Here is a 20,854-nt window from a genome sequence, read left to right as displayed (position 1 = left end):
GTAACTGCGAACTTGTAACCTAAAATAAATAATTGGAATTGTAAGTAACATTATCTCTATATATATATAGTCAAAGAACTGTTATTATTCAATAAAAATTATATCAGAAATTCCAATAATAAAGGGGTAACAAATTGGTGCTCTTAATGTAAAAAGAATAAACAAAACAAAATTAAGATTATAATGATAGTATCTTGAATCCATAATGACAACAAAACAACTAATAAATGTACGCGGGCACTTAGGCAAATAAAATTATAATGTTTTTGTGATGAACGCGGACACAAAGGCAGAATAACGGGTACACGACAAAGCAACCCAGGGTTTACACCTCTGCCTAAACAGATATATGGCGTATATGTAAGCCAAAATGGCGAACAAAGTCCCGAGAAGCTGTGTACAAACACTTTGTTTTAATTTGTATGTATTTTATTTATTTATTTATTTATTTATTTATTTATTTATTTAGATCTTATTTTTATTGATAGATCTTATATAAAATGTGGTATGTCTTGATTCTTGAACAGAATGATACATAGATAAATCAAATTGTCTTAATATTGTAGTATTTAGATATCAGGCCAAGTGCCTGTTGCAAACCAACACAGGGGGAAGGGAGGCAACTCCTGATAACTAGGGCAAACAAATTAACGTTTGAGGGAGTATAAGATACAACCTTTGATTGATCTATAATATGGCTTCATATTATGAAAATGCACACCATCCGGACACAGAAGTTCGTTTTCATTCCAAATCTCACGTGTATGTTGCCAAAATACTACTCCAGGTATCTTCAAACTACGAGCCAGCAAGTCATTAGTCTCGGCCACCCGCGCATTGTAAACAGAAATAGGAACATCCCCTTTAACCCGACGCGTCCGTTCACGGCGAAATAACTGACACACAGCAACTTTTTGAACACCACAACGAGGAAGACTATGCACGAAATCAATAATCGCAGCGACGACTTGGTTGGGTAACCTGAAAGTTCGGCCTACTGAGATCATTACCGCCGCATTGTAAACAAACAAGCTTATAAGAACTGGAAGCGGAACGGTGAAAACGGGAAACTAAACGAGCGATATTAGCACCCGGAATCCCAACCAGATGAACAACATCGTTCGAGAAGCCAAAATTATCACGCGATGGGGATGCCTGTATAAACTTTTCCAAACGAGCGATAAAACTGTGGCCGAGTACCAAAACATGAGCTGGGTCAGACATAACAGATGTGGCCTTGGCCTTGTGACCTGATTTTGAGCTTAATCAAGCGAAGAAAAGTAAACAAACTTACGCGGAAACGAAAATTGATGATCACTGCCAAATAGTTACATGTTGCTGACAGATATGTAGTCGAAAGGGTACTTGAAAGTGCAAATAACGAAATATTGATAGAATAGATTAATGACACCCGTGAATTTTTTTCTGTCCGCTGAAATGAGTAGTGCGCAAACTCATAAACAAAGCGTGGTCACGTGAACTGATAAGCCAATCGGAAGTAATCAAATATATACGCAGAGGCGGTAAATTTGAATCGACTACAAGGAGGCGGTAAAATTGAATCGTGTAAAAAATCGTCTATTGCATAGACTCTTTATTTTTTTCTGGCTTTCTGATTGGCCTATTCATTTTATTTCATTCCACGATGAAGAAAACAGTCCGAGAATGGCGCGGAAACCCGACGTTATCGTGACTTCACAATAGAAACATTGACGTTGCGTATTGATTTGGAAAAAAATAATCCCTTGGAAAAAATCAATGGAATTGTACATGAACGTATTTCATTTTTGAAGTAGCCTGGCAATTAGTTTAATTTTAATTAAAAAATAGTGACTCCAATACTTGAACATTGTCAGGATTTTTATGCAATTTTAACATTGTGTCAGCACAATTCTGATAGTCAACTCCAACTGCTACTCTATAAAAACTAAAAAATAAATGCTATTTTCATAATATATTTCTTAGTTATTTCATAGGTTGAAATTAACTGTTACATTTTCAATTTCAACAATATTTTATTGATATTATGTACATCAATAGGATCGGACATCAGGCTACGCCTATTTAAGTCCTCTCCTGTTACATTTAAGCAAACGTTAATTAATATTAATCTGGGGAAAAAATTGAAAAATGAATAAAACTTGCGATTGAATATAAACAGTTCCTGATATCAATAATTCCTGAATTAAGGAAAATTCGCCTGAATATGTTAACATCAATGTAAAAAAATATGGTTCCGATAAAAGAGAATAATACCCTAGTTTAAGCTTGAATTACGCAACATGCCTAAAATATACAACATCCATACCGAAATTACAATTTAATTACATTTTTATCCATTTGCGCAATATGTACAATGACATATTCACAATTTATCAAATAACTGGCCCGTCATGCCATGTCATACGTAATTATCGTAATAACACTAATATGACGTTAAACGTAGCTTTGTCATCATCATCTATATATGACGTCGCAGAGAAAGGAAAATGTATAGTTCGTTTATGTTACTTGGACATATTGAGAAGGAAACCTTATTATTTGAAAAGTAAAAATAATAAAAGTAAAATAAAATAGGAAACATTGTACACTAAACGGAACGCTTGTCGAATATAACAATTACGAATTTCATTTAAGACGATTAAATCAATCGAAATTTCGATATGTATTAAATTGTTTGTAATGTTTAGTTTGGCGTGTAAGGCGTAAGATTGCATTATAGCATTAATGTAATGTAAATTGTTAATCATAAAAAATCATTTCTCCTATATCATATTTTAAAATTTTACCGGGATTAACAAGACTATTTATCACTACCATAAAAGCGATTTTATAATTAAAAATGATAAGTCAAGCTGCAAAATAAAACTTTAGTTTCTGAGAAAAAATATGAATACAATGACAAGAAACGAATAAAAATTTGATAATCTTAAACATTAAGCTTTCACTGCTTCATAGACAGCACGTGATATATAGAAACGCTGTTAAAATGAAGGATAAGTCGTATATGCAAATATATATTTAAGAATTAAACTACTGTACCTTCTTATGGAATATAGGGTCTATACAGATACTACAGCTTTACGGACAATCTTCATAATGGACGCTAGCGCATGGTAAGATGCTATCGTGCATTACCAGATGATTGTCTGCAAAGCTCACAAGCTTTCCTACAATACAATATAACTTGAAATCTACTTTCGGTTTAGATATAGATAACACAAGCAAATAGTTTTTCGATGTGTACACAGCTTTTTGTATCAGAGTTAATACTAATAATGTAGCATAACTTTTTCGGCTCGATAATCAACGTTTTGATTTTAAAGTAGCACGTACATACATGTATACTAAAGAATGCTGCTATAAAACATACATTAATCAGTTATACTTGAACGTAGATAGCATGCATTGTTGCAATAGAGTTGTTGAATAGAGTGTAAACAAAGTTTTATGTATTGCAGTATTAAAGTATTTCATTAAACATTTTCGGTTTGTATAAACGTAATACTGTGATCTGTATTACTTAGTTGTAACAACCGAAATGGCAAATCTGGATAAAAGCTAATAAAGCTGAACAACTTTTAAATCATATTGTTATCATGTAATAATGATAATGGCCTATTAATTTATGTAAAACGATAATCAAATGCCGTAGTCAGCCTTTATTTAATGTAAGATGTTCACATGAATAACGTAAGAAAAATCAAGGTCACAAATAAGACATATACCCAGTTCTTACATAAATATATTGTTAAAGTAATAAAACAAAAATGGTAAAATCGTCATAATATAAGTGCGAATGAATTCTGTCAAGTCTTTGTTGGTGTTACTTTCCGTAAACCGATACAATTGACTTACCGTTTAACGATTCACACGACAAATGACAATGTCGGCCACCGATCAGTCGAGTGTCGGCCGCTTCTTGCCGGCAGATATGCATTTCTGAGAATCTCGTTATTCATGTATATGTCGCCACAGGTTTAAAGAACGACAAAGGTGTAGTATATGGAAAGTTTTATCACATGTGTACACATGAGATACACTGCAGATATTTTACCATAGTTCATATATTTACACTTGCTAGGCTTGTTCACTATACGCAAGTACTAGCCGATTTTGTTTACCATAACTGCATGGTAACATTGAACTTTGAACTTGCGTATGAAAATGTTCTATGCAACGTAAAGGGGCTACTTTTTTTTAAAGAAGCACATGGCTTTGTTTACATTTTGACACATTACGTGTATATTGTTGTTTTTCGTAGAATTTTGGGAAAATGTAATACATATATGTTTTATATTTATATATGATACCAACATTTTTTAAATTAACATTTGTATAATGAGACGGGAAAAATATCCCGACCGGGGCGACGTGCAGTGCTGTCAAATTTAAACATTACCTCTGTTTCTGTGTTCATCCTACGATCGCGTCTTTTGGGTGGACGGGCGTGAGACACTCTGACAGAGGTCAGTTATAAACATCTCCTCTTGTCTTTGTTCTTTGAGAATTTAATCAAGTGTATTTTAAAACATGCACCGCTAGTTATCCACGTATTGACAGTTAGTCCTACGCGTCACCACAAATACATTGTACCCATCGAACACAAGTGAAAATGTTCCGTCTGTAGATGGCGATGGATCTAAGCGTAGATTATATAATCACATGGCTCCCAAGGATGTAATATCGTCAAGTCAGACGACAATCTCAAACACGTTGAGCTACTTGAACATCGGTTTTTTGACAACTTCGGCAAACTCCAGTGTGTAAACGTGCGTCAGCTTCGCCTCGCTGCACAAAAACGGTCCCCGAATTCACACATGTGGTCGAGTTCAAATTCTTTGTTATTACGCTATATATTAACTTTTAGCAAAATTTAATATATATTTAAAGTTCTGATCTGATGAAATAAAATTTTCTTTGAAATTTAATTTGTTTGTCATGTTTATTTTACAATGAAATATTGAACTTTATTGTCGTCGCGGATGAATAATTCTACCGTACGTGAAGAGTCATCTTTCGCTGTTCAATTCAGTAAGCTCCTCCCACTTTTGACCGACTTTTATTGAATAATTACGTAAAGGACAAAAGCATTAAAATCATTCAAAGTTTGAAAAAAGCATGAAACTTTGCATATGGCTTCTTTAGGAAAAAATTACGGCCCCCGTATTGGTTTTTAAAATGGCCGCCAAAAATCAACTTCTGCGATCCATATCTCACGTTTCTATACCAGCTAGATCCATACTTTAAACGTCTACACCCATATTACTGATATTTTAGAACATTCTGGTAGTCCTTGCGAAGATAGCCACATTACCTCAATGCCACAGCTTTACAAATGTTAGTTGAGCCTTCTAGCTGGAACTCTCGATCTCATTACTGGCTTCGGAGATAAAAATGACACAATCAAGACAAATTATAGTGTTGAATTAAGAGATGAAGCGCTATACTAGCAGTGCAGTATATGCAAAATAAATCCACCATAAACCCATAACCAGAGTCACGGCGCCATTGACTGCGTGAAAATAAATTGCAGCGACGGAGAACAGGAGAACAATAAGCCTTCAAAGAGAAAGTACATATGGTCGTTAAATCTAAGTGCAAACTGTGGAGATGATAGAGAGTATAAACACAATTTGTGTAAATGATTTGGAATAAATAAAAGCTATTAATTATAACGAGTTAACATTCCAATACATATCCATGCATGCTATTCGAATACATTACTATCATATAGATTAATGATATTACAAAATAGCAAAGGGGGAAGATCGAACAAATCACACTGAATGTGCATTCTTGACCAAGAAAAAATCAATCGTATACCACCAAGTTTGGTTTTGTTCAGCAATCTATTGGAAAAAATGTTTACTAACAGAAATCTTAAAAAGGAACTTGTGTCTTCGTAATTAACAATCGAGATACTACAAAATGATATACCAAATGTGCAATAATGTATAAGAGTTGGCATAAAAGCTTGTATAAACAATTTCACTTTCAATATTTTCTCATCGAAATTACGTCGGATTTTTCTCATGTTCATATACTTTTGACAAGTATAATACATTAATATAAATTATAAGAATTTTTACCTGATAAGATCGGATGTATTTACGGAGGAATGGATACAGAAAGCGATCCTAAATTTGCTACTCACTATTAAAGACCTTGTGAATAGTAATAAATATATGATAAATAAGTAGTAAAAGAAGTAGAAATTATTTGCTCTCGAATCTAATCACTATTCACTGCAATTCTTTAATGCAATTTTAATCTTTAAGTAGAACGAGAAGAACCCAAAACTAATAATAGAAAACAAATCTGATTATTCAGTTAGAGAATAAACTCAAGTCTGACGTGCAATAGAGTGGAAAGGATTATGATCTGAGACATGAGTATGTATAGCATTTAAAAATGTTTTCTTTACCTATCAAACTACATACAAATATAACAGTTTGAGCTCCCTTTACAGATAAGCGTCAACTTCTGGGATGACATGAAAGTCTTTAGTGGAAATTGACTATTTTGTATGTCATAGATACTGTACATATAGCCTTATATAACCACATCTATCTATTGATTAGCATACTTCGCACTTAAGCTTAAATTCCTGATGGGTTTGAACTCAAGCAAGCTTTACATTAATGTTAGAATGTATGATATGTTTTATCAAGATCAATAACTTTCGAATACGTCGAATTTTTCAAACTTGTTTGATATCTTTCTAATGGTTTAGTACAAAGTTTCTGTGTTGCGTACAAAGTTTCATTAAGTTCAATGATTATTAACTAATGTTATCGTGTTAACAAGTCCATCAATGACATTATTAGAAAAGGCATTAACTCCGTAATATACTGTTGAATAAGTTACAAACTCCGAGATTTTATGTTTCATTGAGCTGCTAATTTTCAAGAATGTCGTTTGGAAAATTAAAAAAAAAATGAAAAAAAAAACTTATATGACATTTATTTACGTCATCGTGTCCACAACGACGGACAAAGTTTTATCCTATGCAATTCTACAAATATAGATCACGATGACCTCGGCCATATGACCTAAATTGACTTCAAACGGGTTTACATTTGTTATCAAAGGATTGCTTAACCTGAAATTAGTTTGATTTAAAATCTCAATCATATTTCCTGTATCATCATTGAACGTATAGTTAAGGCGGATATTTTGGATTTTTAGTGAAGACGGGGTTTACCATGGGGCGATTCGGGTGGATTTTTTTTCTGGAGTTTGATGTATCTTTGCTGAACAGAAAATACCTGATAAACCTCCGTTAACATTTTTGTCCAACCTAAGTTGTTCATTGCCAGGCCTACTGAACAATCTTTGTTAATTGAAGAACTTTAAGAAAATCCATAACGGTTTAATTGCAGATATGAAATTATGTATCAATACTCCATCTACAAATGTACTTATTCCACATAATATAACTATCGAAAGAATATTCAACTACGCAGTCGTTACATGTCCTAAACATATTCAATTTACGGGGGCAATGCTTAAGTTATAAAATAAAAATGATATAATCGTCGTGACATAAGTGCTACCAAATTCTATCAAATATCTGTTAGTATTAGTTTTAAGGAAATCGTAAAATATACTCACTGTTTACCGACTCACACGACCAATGACAATGTCGGTCACCGATCAGTCGAGTTTCGGCCTCTATTTATCTCAGCTGTACATATGTAATTCAGAGAATTCTGCTCCTCATGTCTTTGCATGTTTCAGGTATTAGACCCTTTTTAAACTGGTGATATTTTGAATTCCTATATATCACTTATTATGTGTACTTGAACATATCTCATTTGATAGAAAAAGTGTATGCACCAGGCTTACCTTATTAGTATTACCATTGATTGTGTTGTGTACATTTTGACAAAATATGCAACATTTTATGTACATATTAGTTTCGTAACTTCACGTGGTTCGGTACATGTTTCTTTCACCAAACAACCATGTCAAAATAAATCCCCGTAATCCCTTTTACCATATACATAATCCCGGTACCACAATTCAAAATAGATAAATTTCTTGGTTGTCCAACGTCCAATTTATAACTTTTATCCAATAAAAATCAATCGTTTACATGCTGGTAAAGCTAATATTGATGCTGATTTTGGCGGGAACGTACTCGCCCACTAAGGACATTCCAAATGCACTTTGTAGGCGACTGATCTGAGAATATTGCTCGCCAGTCCAATACATTGACACTCCTCTTGGCTAAAAGTTGTTTAGTCAGTTGGTTGGTATGAGATGTGGCGTTGTCTTGTCGAAAAACAATGCCTGTTCGATTTTGATGCAGCAATGGTACAACCAAGGGATTCAGAATTTCATCGCGATATTGAATGGCATTGAGGTTCCCGTACACAATTACGAGTGTGGTACGTCGATCGCCACCTATGCCGCCCTAAACCGTTATATTTTCGCGCCGATGCAGTCGATTTCTTGTACACAGTAACATATTGTTTACTGAGCCTTTATCAAACTCGAGCGTATCCAAGAAAGAATCGCGATTCGCTTCCAGCGGTGATGAGCCCAATTTACGCGGTTTCTGCGATGACGTGCAGGTAGAAGCGGTCCTCTGGACGGTCTTCGCGCTTTGTGTCTTGAGAAGCCGTAACGCGAGGACGCTCGGAGCGCGGTCGGTCGTCGGTTTTCCCAATTTGATTGATTAATCTCCAGAGAAGGCATATTGGCTTTTAAGACCAATTCGCCCTCTACTACCAGATGTCAACATAACGATTGCCCTTTTCCAAAGTTCATTCGAAAACAGCCCCATTCTTCATACGTTGAAACAACATACGATTAGGTGTTTCCCCACACCCTGAACATCTGAACAACACGTTAGGAATAACACGTATACTTTCTTGTCAGTAGAATGGTAGCGAGTCTACGCAAACCTCGTGCACGATGTGGAACGAGAGTTTCATCACGAACTAACGCACGTGGTTCTAATCATCCGAGATTTGCACCTTAACCTTACACAATACACATGCAGTAATTGCCAAATTAGTTACATTTTTTCAAAATATTTTACTTTAAAAAGAAATACATTTATTTTTGTTCTCAGTATACATCACCAGATATATATCATCTGCCAAAAATACTGAAATCATCTTTCATAAATTTCATATGTAAGCTCCACTTGGACACGGGAATATGTTTTACAATGAATGCATGTTGATATCTTACACCAACAAAATCTTCATTTAAACTACAAAACTCCAAGAAACATTTGAGATAATAATACATTTTAGGATAACAGGAGCACCCTGAAAGATTAAGCGGTTTTTGGGTCATACACATCATCAGGCCCTTGTTATCGAAACAACTTTCAACCTCAAGCACGTTTCAGAAACAACAATTAAAAGTTTATCAATTACATGTTATAATACCAGAACGAAGCTACAACACCAAACAACTGTGTAATCTACGTAAATAATGGTAGTTCAATTCGCTATTATGCCGCGAGGAGAAGTGGTAATCAACTTATGTGAGGCAATTACATTGACAGCGGAAAACATTATAATACCCGCATTATAAAAATAAGCATTAACTATTTTCTTCTATAAATTGTTTATATATATATGATAAGTGTGGTAACATTTGGGACTCTACAAAATATTCATTATCGTTTCAAAGTTAAAAAATAAAATATACATGCTTCTGATGCAGTGTGTACAACGGAAACATTTATTTAAGAGAAAATTGTGCCAGAGTTTTGCGATTTTTCCGAGAAATGGGGACTTACATTGTATACAAAAATAATTCTAATAAAGCCCCAATATTCGAACAACTATATGTATTGAAATGAAATTAATAATAAGAGAAGCAATACACTATATCATGGAATCTTCTATCGGTTTAGGTAAATATGTACACAACACAAGAACAATATGTGGATTTCCAACCTACGTCGATAGACTTGATCATTTGCTACATATTGATCTATTCTTTGGTATTTTCGGTTTTACATATTCTTCCTGATATTTTAGTGACACACCTGTCTACCAAAACAAAAACTTTCATTGATTATTGGTGACCGAAAATACGAGTCGAAAATTCGTGTCAATAAATTCCATCGGTTAATAAATGATGTGTACGATTAGGAGAGTTACAATTTACTTATTATATAACAATTAATCTAATAATTGATTATGAGAGAAAAAGAGGCGGGGGAGAGAGGGAGAGAGAGATAATCTCAAATCTTAATATAAAGCTATAAACACTGAACAACTTGTCTTAATTGTAACCTTTTAAAAAATCATAACGGTTAAATTGATATGAAATTATATATTGATAACCATATCTACTATATCATTTAAGTATTCCACATAAGTATCGGAAGACAAATCAAGGTCACAACCAAGACGACTACGAAGCTGTTACTTGTCCTCAATATATTCAATTTACATGGGCAATGCTTATAAATCTACTGCATATAATGATAAATCGTCATGATATAACTGCTAACAGATTCAAACAAACTCTGTGTTACTTTCCATAAAATCGTCAAATGTACTCACTGTTCATTGATTCACGCAACCAACGAGAATGCCAGACACCGAAGAGCCGGGCCTCTTCTTATTGCAGCAGTGTAATTCCGTGAATTCTGCTCCCCATGTCTTTACACGTTTTAGATCCTGTTTAAACTGCTGATATTCTGTATGCCCATATATCACTTCTTAGGTGAACTTGAACATATCTCAGTTGATAGAAAGTATGCGTGCATCATACCTAACCTTAGGTATTACTGTTGACTCGTAGATTGTTTTGTTGCTTGTTAGATTTGGCAATATATTCAGCAGAATGTACATTTCAGTCCAGAAACTCAAGAGTGGTCGAGAAAGATGTTAAATCCAAGACTCTGAGTCCATTTCAACTAGTCTGCATGATTTGCCCCAAGTACAACAGTTGAACATTTTGTTCTCGAAACTAGTCTCCGTGTCATGTTCAGTGTACCGTATAGTATATATTGGGAGTATATATTTGTGAAGATTAAAATGCCTTCCTATGTGCCATATTTAAAAGGCGCTCTATTACATTGTACTGCACTATGTATTGTTTAGATCGATATATTAATAGTACTTTACGGAGGTAAAAATCATTTACAAAAAAAGTGTACACAATTTGATATATTTCTGTGAGTAAACTAAGGTATGATATATACCAGCATATTATATATATGCAACAAAATCCTCTATCAGACGACGTCTCTCGTTTGTTCACACTTCTGTTTTACTATTTACCCGCACTTTCCTTGAATTATGTTTTTCTCACCTTAAATGCTATTAATCTGTACTTATTGTTGTATATTTCCATTTGTTCGGGAATAAAACTATATATGATGGGAGATTCCGTTGTTACGCTCTGTTGGTGCCACAGTCAACACGTGGGTAAACATCACACATGAGAACCACTTTGTATAGCCTTTGACCCAAGGTACATATGTATGTTTGTCAACTGATAGATGTTGACAGACGACGCTAATGATTTGTCATCTTATATTCTTGTTTGTTTTTATAAATGAGTCTCTTTAAACATTTTTAAAATCATACTTAAAATCTTCAATTTTTTTAAAAACTCTTATCAGATATTGGTCACATGACAACAGTTAGGGGGTTAACCAGGAAGTATTAAGCGGACCAAATAGTTTTGCACGTGACCATACAATGCACACTACACAGGTAAGGGGGCGGGTACACGCGCTCGATTAAGAGGCAACTGAGGGAAAATCTCTACTTGGTAATACTTCGCTCTTTTGTAGTTTTTGCTTAAAAGTGCTTGTTTAAAGTCGTCAGAATGGAGTATATAGTTCTACTGAAGTATTGTGTTTTTATTTTGGAAAAAAGACCCATATATTTTAAGGATGAACATTGGGAATCATTGAATAAATATAAACATGTTCTAAATTTCCCCGTGGTGTCCCTGGGATTTACCTGGTGATCAACCGTGTACGTACAGGCACAAAGGCTATTTTCAGACATACATATTTATAGATATTTCCAATATGCATTTTTGTCGCAACTATACATATTTGAACAAAATTAAGTAAAAATAATATCATTAGGATCATCGATGTTTACTTTGTCAAGCATTCATAAAAATATTATTGGGACTTTAAAATTCGTCTTTTTAAGAATATACAATGTTATCCCAGTTATACTGTTATTGTTCTCGTTGACTGTCTAGTCTCATTGTGATTTAGAACAAAATCCAACAGTTTCATTAACTCTATTTTTATTAACATGTTTACTTGATGTTTTATTCGTTTTTAAATGATAAAAAACAACACGATACTTAACATGTATGAGAGGAATTCAAAGATGTTACATTTGAATAGTTATTTTATATTGCATATTAGGCTATATTGTATTGCTCTCACAATTCTATAAATGTAACACAATTTACAATACAAATGATTAGGGCTACATTTTTCACACTGACCTTGACTTCTGTGGTAATGAATTGTTTAAAACGGCATGTTGAAATATTCACTCTTTTCGAAATGTTTTACTGTGAAATAGAAAAAAAATAAAACAAACTATCCCGAGCTATTTTGTTTATCAGCCAAACAATGTTTTGTATGATTCTTGCTTTTGATTAGAGAGCAGCGAGTGATTCAGCCATTATAAGCGGAAAGCAACGATCGTTTCAAGTGCTTATGGTCCACTATGATATATGACGTGTTTTTTTTAACCAGTCGGTCTGCGTATGTCTGTGTTCGAGGCGGTTATGTTTGTTGTTGTAAATGTGTAGCGATGGACAGCGAGGGGTGTCCTTTGTAAACTTGTAAACCTTTTTTGTGACTTATTAATAAATGTCTAAGTTTGTACATGTAATTTGGAATCCTAGTTCTTTTTCGGAGGGTGTTAGAACTATCCAATGAATTAATGGTGTAACTAAATCGTCAATGGTTAGGGTAGTTAGGCAAGAGTCTTCTACCCCTCAAATACTTATGTGGCGGTAGCCACGGTACCACAGGTTATAGTCAAGTTGATTCAAGATAAAGAGTCCTTACCGCTTGAACGTCATTATATATTCAAATATTTCTGGTAACCTTAGTTATTATATGTGTCTGTTACAACATTTCTTTCCTTTGTCTGGCAGGGTTCTCATATTGAAAAGTCCTTCAGTAGCCATAGACTCTGTGTACTCATGGCAAGCCCTTTCTTTGTCCCAGCATTTCTTTCCTTCGTCTGGCAGGGTTTTCATATTGAAAAAGTCCTTCAATACCCATAGACTCGGTGTACTCATGGCAAGCCCTTTCTTTGTCGCCGATCATTTCGTAACAGATCCCCAAGAGATTGTGGACAATCCACCATTTACTAACTCCCTGGTGTTTGTCATACTTCACGGTCTGGAGTTGGATCAGAGCAACGTCACGTCTTCTGGTATCACCAAGCTCATGGTAGCACAGAAATGACAGGAATATGGCGTATGGTCGTGGCGGGATGATACAATAACTTGCCAATTGCAGCTCAAGATGCAACTGGGATGGGCACATCAGACGAAATGTCCTTGCCAACAAAACGCATGATACAAATGCCTGTTGACATTTGTATAGAAGGTTATATCCACGCCCGCAGTAGAGATGTTCATACCTGTCTTTATCTTCCTGACTTATAGAATCATTAACAAAAACTTTCCATGACGAGATCACGTGTCCACATATTTCCAGTGTTTTGATGTAATTCCCGGTCTGATAGTGATATGTTGCTAACATCAGTTTACTGGAATACACTGAGGCAAGTGGTTCCATATATTTCCTAGTTTTCCTAAGGTGTTTGTATTTATCTTTATTTCCTCTGGAAGGGGGTTGATTTTCAAATGTTTCTATTCCTTGACAGGATAATGCATCAAGCAAATTGTAATAAGCAACATACTCATCCATGTCCGATTCTGATTTACAGAGGAGATTACCAAGATATTTGAATAATCCAGGATGCGTCTCTGTTATAATGATGGACATGGTTTCCTGTATGATTTTCAAATCATAATTCCTTTCCAATCGTTGCGGTGTTGCTAGTACTATTTCCCAGTCTCCATGTTTTACACGACGGATACACTCTCCTATTGACAGTTTGAAGAATGTCCCTATGTACAGACACCCCCACGTCATAGTATGTAAATCTACGAGAAAATGAAGGAGTTTTTGTTGATTTTCACCGTTGACCTTTCCGAGGAACATATTGTATGTTTTGATAAAGTAATTAGGGCAGCATGCTGCGTTCACCCAAGTGGTCAAAATATTCAAACACAATGTGAAACACAAAAACAGGTTTTTTTCTTGCCAAAAAGACGATGGTGTGAACTCTAAAGCATAGAATAAAACTGTTTTGATTACATACGATGATAAAATATCTGTATCACCATATATCTGTTTCAGTATGCCAGATATCTGTCTTTTAAGGTATTTGAATAGACAATATACCAAAAACTGCACATGACTGAGAGAATGAATGAGTTTGCGTTCCGCAGTTACGAACGAAATTCTCCATTGAAGGAATGGGTCGGATGATGTTTTGTCTCCTACAGGGACAAGATAACAACCACCTTGCGCTATTTGATCCACCAGGCCTTTACCTGGCCATTCATGTAATCGGGGTCTATTAAGCCATTCATCAGCCTCTTTAGGCCAACTTCTACATTTGAATGCACTAACGTAATCACAACCTGTATTTTCATTTTCCAGCACGACAGTGGTAGCTGGTCCACTTACATCCATCGTACGTTGGAGCCGATCACTCAACTCATCTGTAAATGACCGCCTATACTTCGCACTGGATATGAAATGTAAATCCCCTTTAGAAACGATTGATTCAATTGTTGGTCTACAATCCGCATGTCCCCATTTTATAAGCTCTAAATTTACATATCCAGGTCGGCTGTTAGTGTCTCTCATAATAAATACAGTTTTATCAGCAATATCTGGTGTGGTAGTAGTGTCATGATCCGGACATATAACTACAACGTCATTGTCAATAAACATCTGATCCTTATCCGACCCCTTTATGAATGCTCCTTCTGCTGAACTTCCTGCTACAATCATTTTAGGATTTTGTTTTGTGGTATTCCATATCTGTTCCCTTATAATTGTCACCTTTCTCTTGATAGCGACTCTTTCCTGATTCCCCATGATACTGCTAAGGACGTAATAGAGAATCCATGAATCTTCGTATGGTTCCCCCTGGTCCGACATGTTTTCTTTGTTAGTTCATATGCCCTATAAACAAGCAAACAAGAGTTAGTTCATTCATGTACATGAACAAATAACAAACAGTCCTAACCCCTGGGTATTTGTAAACAAAAATAATGCTTATCGGTCATGGCCACTAGAGGGCTCAAATTGACTCTCCTCCTTTAAGGTTAAGGATACCAAGGACAACTGAAATTAAATCATTGAAATAAATATACGGGGTAATGAATTTGTGCAGCTAAAGCAGTGACAATTTTTTACAGTGATATATTTTGATATTCTGTATAACTCAATATAATACGCACAACTACGGCCCTTTTATACAGTAAAATAAAATTATACCCATATATCAATAATTTACGTTCATTTATACGATTTTTTTTGCTATGTATTAATTTGGATACATGTTATGTGATAAAACTACTATCAATCGTTATCACAGTTACTAACATAAATAAGCTCACTGCCATTACAAAAATACACTTAAAAAGCCATTGTATCCACTTCTAGCCACAAGTTTGGTATTCAGAAATTTATACTATATTGGTATCAACTTGGGAACACTGACTTTAAGCAAAAGCGTATGAAAGTTATGAGACGGGCAAAACATTAAAATTATGAATATATTAATAAACCAATCCTTCAAAAAAGCACATTATTTGTTAATGTGGTCCATTTATTGTCCATTTGTATATTGAAATGTACGTAAAAATGAGATAATCGATTGTTTGATCTAGAAGTGTTGTGATTTAAGCCATACATGTTTCACTTAATTGTCCGGGGTTTATTAACGTCACGGACGTGAAAACGTCACCGGACTTATCATGTAGGCTTTCTCCGGGAACTCCAGTTTCCTCCAACACGCGCGCGTCACGTCCGGTCCTCTTAAAGTGATTTGCATTAGCTGTATACGCTTTGTTTCTAAATCGGTATACTCGGTATACCAGATTTCGGCCTATATTACGCAATGCTTCTTGACCTCCTAATCTATATTATGTACAAAATTATAATTATAATTGCGCAATAATCATTAAAAATCAAACCTTGAACAAATAAAATCTTGAGCACATTGAGTTCTACATCTTATATATAACATACATACTACACATGCATATGTCCTTTGTTTTCTAGCCTGTTTATAGCAATGTAATAACAGCTAGTGTAAAAATCAATATCACTTTTCTTCCAATACCTGATTATGAGGGTTCATCACTGACTTGGCATTTACAATTATTTCCAAAAATAAGGAGTTCCATTCGTTGAGCACTCTGATTGCAAATGAATGTTTCCGAATGTTAAATCTCGTGTGAGGTTTGAATAATTGTTTATTGTGTCCTCGTGTACTTAAATAATCCTGTATGAACAGCAGGCTTCGACCTCCATCACTGGTCAATTCTATAATTCTGAATTCGCGAGGTCAAAATGTCGTATACAAAATGATGCCGGATATTGTTGGTATCTCATCACATCATGACATACAGATGGTGACGGATCAAAGTTCACATCTCGTAAGTATGGATTGCCGTTTGTATGACATGAGCTCCGATTACGGTATATACATGTAATTCGTTAGTGATGTCTTACCTATGTTACCATCATTGGTTTATGCAGAATTCCACAGTTCCAAATTAAAGGATCCACGTTACACCGTAGTCTGTCATTGTAGCTGTTACGGTGTCGCCGATAGTTGCTGTACATGTCTATATTATTTCTGTAAAATATCAATACATGGAAAACATTTTTATTTTAGAAATATCGTACAATAAGGTATAAACCAAATTAAATGCAATGTTTGAAATAAACGTGAACTTTATCACTCAGATTACGTGAATATTTTCATAGTTGAAATTCTATGAATTATTATTTTTTATATTTCAACATTTTCTAGAATAGTAATGAAGGAATGAGACACCAGGCAAAACCTATATACGTTTCCTCCCGTACATTATCCCATTTTTATACATGAATTATGTTGCTCCTTCGATGTGTATATAGTTTGATTTGTCTTTGGGGGCTGTAATAAATAATTTTCTGTTAATTTCTTTTAAATGAGAAAATACATCCGAATTCAATTTCCTTTAACAGTTCATTGCCGTTACAATATTTGTATATACACCTTAAAGCATTGACGGACCCTGTGAGTCTCTTTATTTACGGTCGTTACTAGACACAACCTTTTACAATAAGACAAAAAAATTATTTGTTTTCGTATTCTAGAACAAAATCGCCAAAGAAAACAATACAATAATGAAAGGTCGAAACTCTATATTGTGACCTTATGAAACTCTATTTTTTCCTTGTATAAAAATGTTTTTGACTCTTCATAGATATATACAATTATCCTTTGAGTTTATATTATTAGTTATTTAATAGGATACCGCTTGTCTACATTTTATTATATTTCCTGCTTTTTTGTTAAATACTATATTTACAGGACGTTGTTTGTCATCAGTATCATATAATTGATATTTACAATATTTTAAAACGCGGTTCACTTCATCTATTGTTTAGTGCTAGTGACCATACAAGCCACAGTCGATGGTAATTAATCTACCAGTTACAATGCCAGTGAGGTTACAGCATTAATTTGCTAAAGTTAATCCTTAAGAATTTAGTATACATGTAATTTGTTTTTCGTTATCGATTTTTAGACATGACGTTTTGAAGCGGCTATTACTAAAACTCACTATGCTGTTTATTTCGTTGGTAATACTAGTCAAATTGATACAACCTAGGATCAAGTCCCCGCATACACTCCTGTGGTCTTTTCATTGATACACTCAATACGTTTTTTTTAAATATGACAGTACTATTTATGGAATAAAAAAACTTTTTATGAATATATGCTACAGTATCAATTTACAGCTAGGGGTTTTCATACCGTATTTGAGAAAAACATATTGTATTGGTCGTAATTTGATATAGTTATTCACGACGTTGACGTATAGCATTTTTGTGGGTATTTAGACTAGTGATTACTTTAAGGTATTATTTCTGTATACATTGCTGGCTACCATACACACATTACTTATATGCTCAGGTTTCTCGATGTGTCATTTCGTTTCATTAACAAAAGGTTTAAAATACAACATGAAAAATTATTTTTGGAATATTCGTCTTACCAATAGGACACAACACATTAGATTGATCAGCTATACAAAACACGTGTAGCTGCCAGACGTTTGTAGCACTGCTATTGTTATGATTCAGATTTGTATATCAATACTATCCGATATATATCACACAGTCCACTGTTATCACTCCCAAGTACGTAACATTCGTCTTTGTCTCCATACGTATTGAATAATAGTAATTTTATGGTTGGAAAGATAAAAACATTTGAACCATTGTCACAGACAATCGCTGTAAACCAGGTCCCCATATTTTTGATCGCATATGTATTACTAATACAACAGTAATGTCGTGCTTTTAATTATGATTTTGAATACCATGGCCGAGGGATTGATATGTCCGGTCGGTTTGAAACCCTCCAGACACCGACTTGGTGTTACTGTCTTGAAGACGTGGTAGAAAACAAACTCACTTAAAAAATTTGCAATATAGCGATATTGAAAGCATGTGCGATTTTTCATATCCTTAGTTTTAAATTAAATGATTATTTTTACTGTGGTCAACATTGATGCTACTATTGTGTTTCTAAACTTCATTGAGATATGAAAGAAATTTCTTTTGCAATTTCTTTCATTTTACATAGAAATTCAAAACAAAATAGTGCTATCAATGCTTAAACTATCTTTTAAAATTATTTCATGAAATCTAATACGTTCAAAAATACAAATCCATTGATTTTGCAGTTTCATATTTTTTTTTTAAATCACAACGCAACGTTTCGGTAATGTCAGATTTTCGCGATATTCTCGGATTTCTTTCAAGCAATCGGATTTAGTAAGAAAGTGATAGAACAATATTAAATAACCCAAACGTTGGATATTTATGTGAATCGATGACTTACCGGTATCTCACCAAGCATCCATGTTTTATTCAATTTAATTTGATTTGATTTACATGTCGTCTTGGAGTGTCCATGTAACTGTGACGAACAGGTATTCTTATCGAATACTATTGGACAAATACACAGTACTTCACATTTTGATAAAAGCGTCCAGATTTCCTTCATAAATAATTAAGCAGTTATCGTCTTTGTTGTCATCATACGAACAAAACTCAACACAGTCAATAAAGCTACAAAAAATACTAAAATTCCATTTTGTAGTCTATTTTGCAAGTACAATGTTATCATTTGTACGACAGACCGACAAACGAACTAGGTCCATGCACACTCTCCCGAGGTTTGCTGACACTCGTTGCTATACACCCATGTAGGTGTTTTGATATGACAGTATTATCTATATAGATATGGTATTCTACTTTCGGTTTGGATATATAATACACTATAAAGTCAGAAATTGGATTTTCCATATTTTAGTTGAACGTTTCTAAACGTGTATAAGACACCCAGACTGCATTGGTCGTAATTTGATTTGGTGCTTAAGAATAACGATTATGTGTTTGACAAACTGTATTTTCTTTTGTGATAATTGAGAACAGCAATCGTCTCACATTCTTATCACCCGATGGAATATTTGTCAGTCCGAAAGTCTGTTAGCCCGACAAAAATACAGAAATAGATATCTGTCTATTTTGGCAATTAATCTCTTTTTGCAACTTTGTAGAAATGGCGAAAATGCAAACTTTTTGGCGGAAAATTCTACTTTATTATGCGAAAAACATATATAAGAAGATATTTTCCAATATCTTTTTTATTTTGGGCAGATCAGACATATTTATGCCTCGTGTTAGCCCAAAGTATTGACTACGGTTTCTTTGACAGGTAAAACTCCAGCGATATCACAAACAATCAAAAGAGCTTTATGAGAACAGCAAAGCACGTCTCGGGCAGAATTTGAATATTCTGAAGAGCTTAATTATGCGAGTACATTTTACGCATTGGACATCTTGCCATTCCTTAAAAATATATGGTTTAGCCATCAACCCACATATCAAGGCAGAGGTCAATGCTAGTTGTAGCGGAAAAGTCAAGTACAAATTGGACAACTTGAAATTCTAAAAATTCTATTTGTTATCCTTAAAGTATTTGTTCATTCCGAAATCAAGACATATAATCCAATATTTATGCAGAATTCAATGTTAGTTTTTAGATTACAACATTTCAAACACGCAATGAAATCTTAACCTGCTAATTTCAGCTCATTGGGCTTCTTGAATTACAATTGGACCAATACACATTTTCTTCATAAATGGATGAAGAAAACTAATCAGCCATTCAAGAAATCGGATTTAGTAAGAAAGCAAAATCAAATTCATCATACATGTGTATAAGAAATATGATTTTTTATAACCTGATGTCAATTTTGAATGAAAAAATATTGAGCATATTATTTTTTGCGTAATAGTATAGCCAACCAGCTACACATATTAATATCTTGCCAGTTTTTCACAGAAAATTCATTATCATAGTTTCGAATTGATTGATGTTTTATTAACTAATTAAAGGTGATAAAAGCAATATTTAACAATCAACATGTTGATTTTTTTTATTGTGAATCGATAAATTACCGGTATCTCACCTAGCATTCATGTTTTATTAAATTTCATTAA

At 34.1% G+C, this 20,854-nt stretch overlaps 2 protein-coding genes across 16 annotated transcripts in view; both read right to left on the bottom strand.

The window, feature by feature from the left end:
- LOC138328351 (heat shock 70 kDa protein 12B-like) overlaps positions 1–10,662 on the bottom strand; it is a 31,609-nt gene extending 20,947 nt beyond the window's left edge. For 11 of the 15 annotated variants that reach the window (XM_069275116.1, XM_069275114.1, XM_069275118.1 and 8 more), the window contains exon 1: positions 3,859–4,201. The gene's annotated coding sequence lies outside the window, so the exon portion shown is untranslated. Of the gene's footprint in view, positions 1–1,294; positions 1,365–3,042; positions 3,171–3,858; positions 4,203–10,541 lie in introns of those variants that run through there. The other 4 variants (XM_069275124.1, XM_069275113.1, XR_011209199.1 and 1 more) reach the window with 4 other exon arrangements.
- A 1,500-nt stretch (positions 10,663–12,162) lies between these two features.
- LOC138328350 (uncharacterized) lies at positions 12,163–19,535 on the bottom strand. Its single transcript, XM_069275112.1, has 3 exons — positions 19,188–19,535; positions 16,799–16,925; positions 12,163–15,241 (listed from the first exon to the last, which is right to left on the bottom strand). The coding sequence occupies exon 3, from the start codon at positions 15,215–15,217 to the stop codon at positions 13,172–13,174; it is 2,046 nt and encodes a 681-aa protein (XP_069131213.1). The 5' UTR covers positions 15,218–15,241; positions 16,799–16,925; positions 19,188–19,535; the 3' UTR covers positions 12,163–13,171.
- Positions 19,536–20,854: the final 1,319 nt, after the last annotated feature.

The sequence above is a fragment of the Argopecten irradians genome, chromosome 7 (assembly GCF_041381155.1).
Source record: "Argopecten irradians isolate NY chromosome 7, Ai_NY, whole genome shotgun sequence".
Classification (NCBI taxonomy): Eukaryota; Metazoa; Mollusca; class Bivalvia; order Pectinida; family Pectinidae; genus Argopecten; species Argopecten irradians.
Note: the sequence above shows the minus strand (reverse complement) of the source record. Positions and strands in the feature narration are given on the sequence as shown.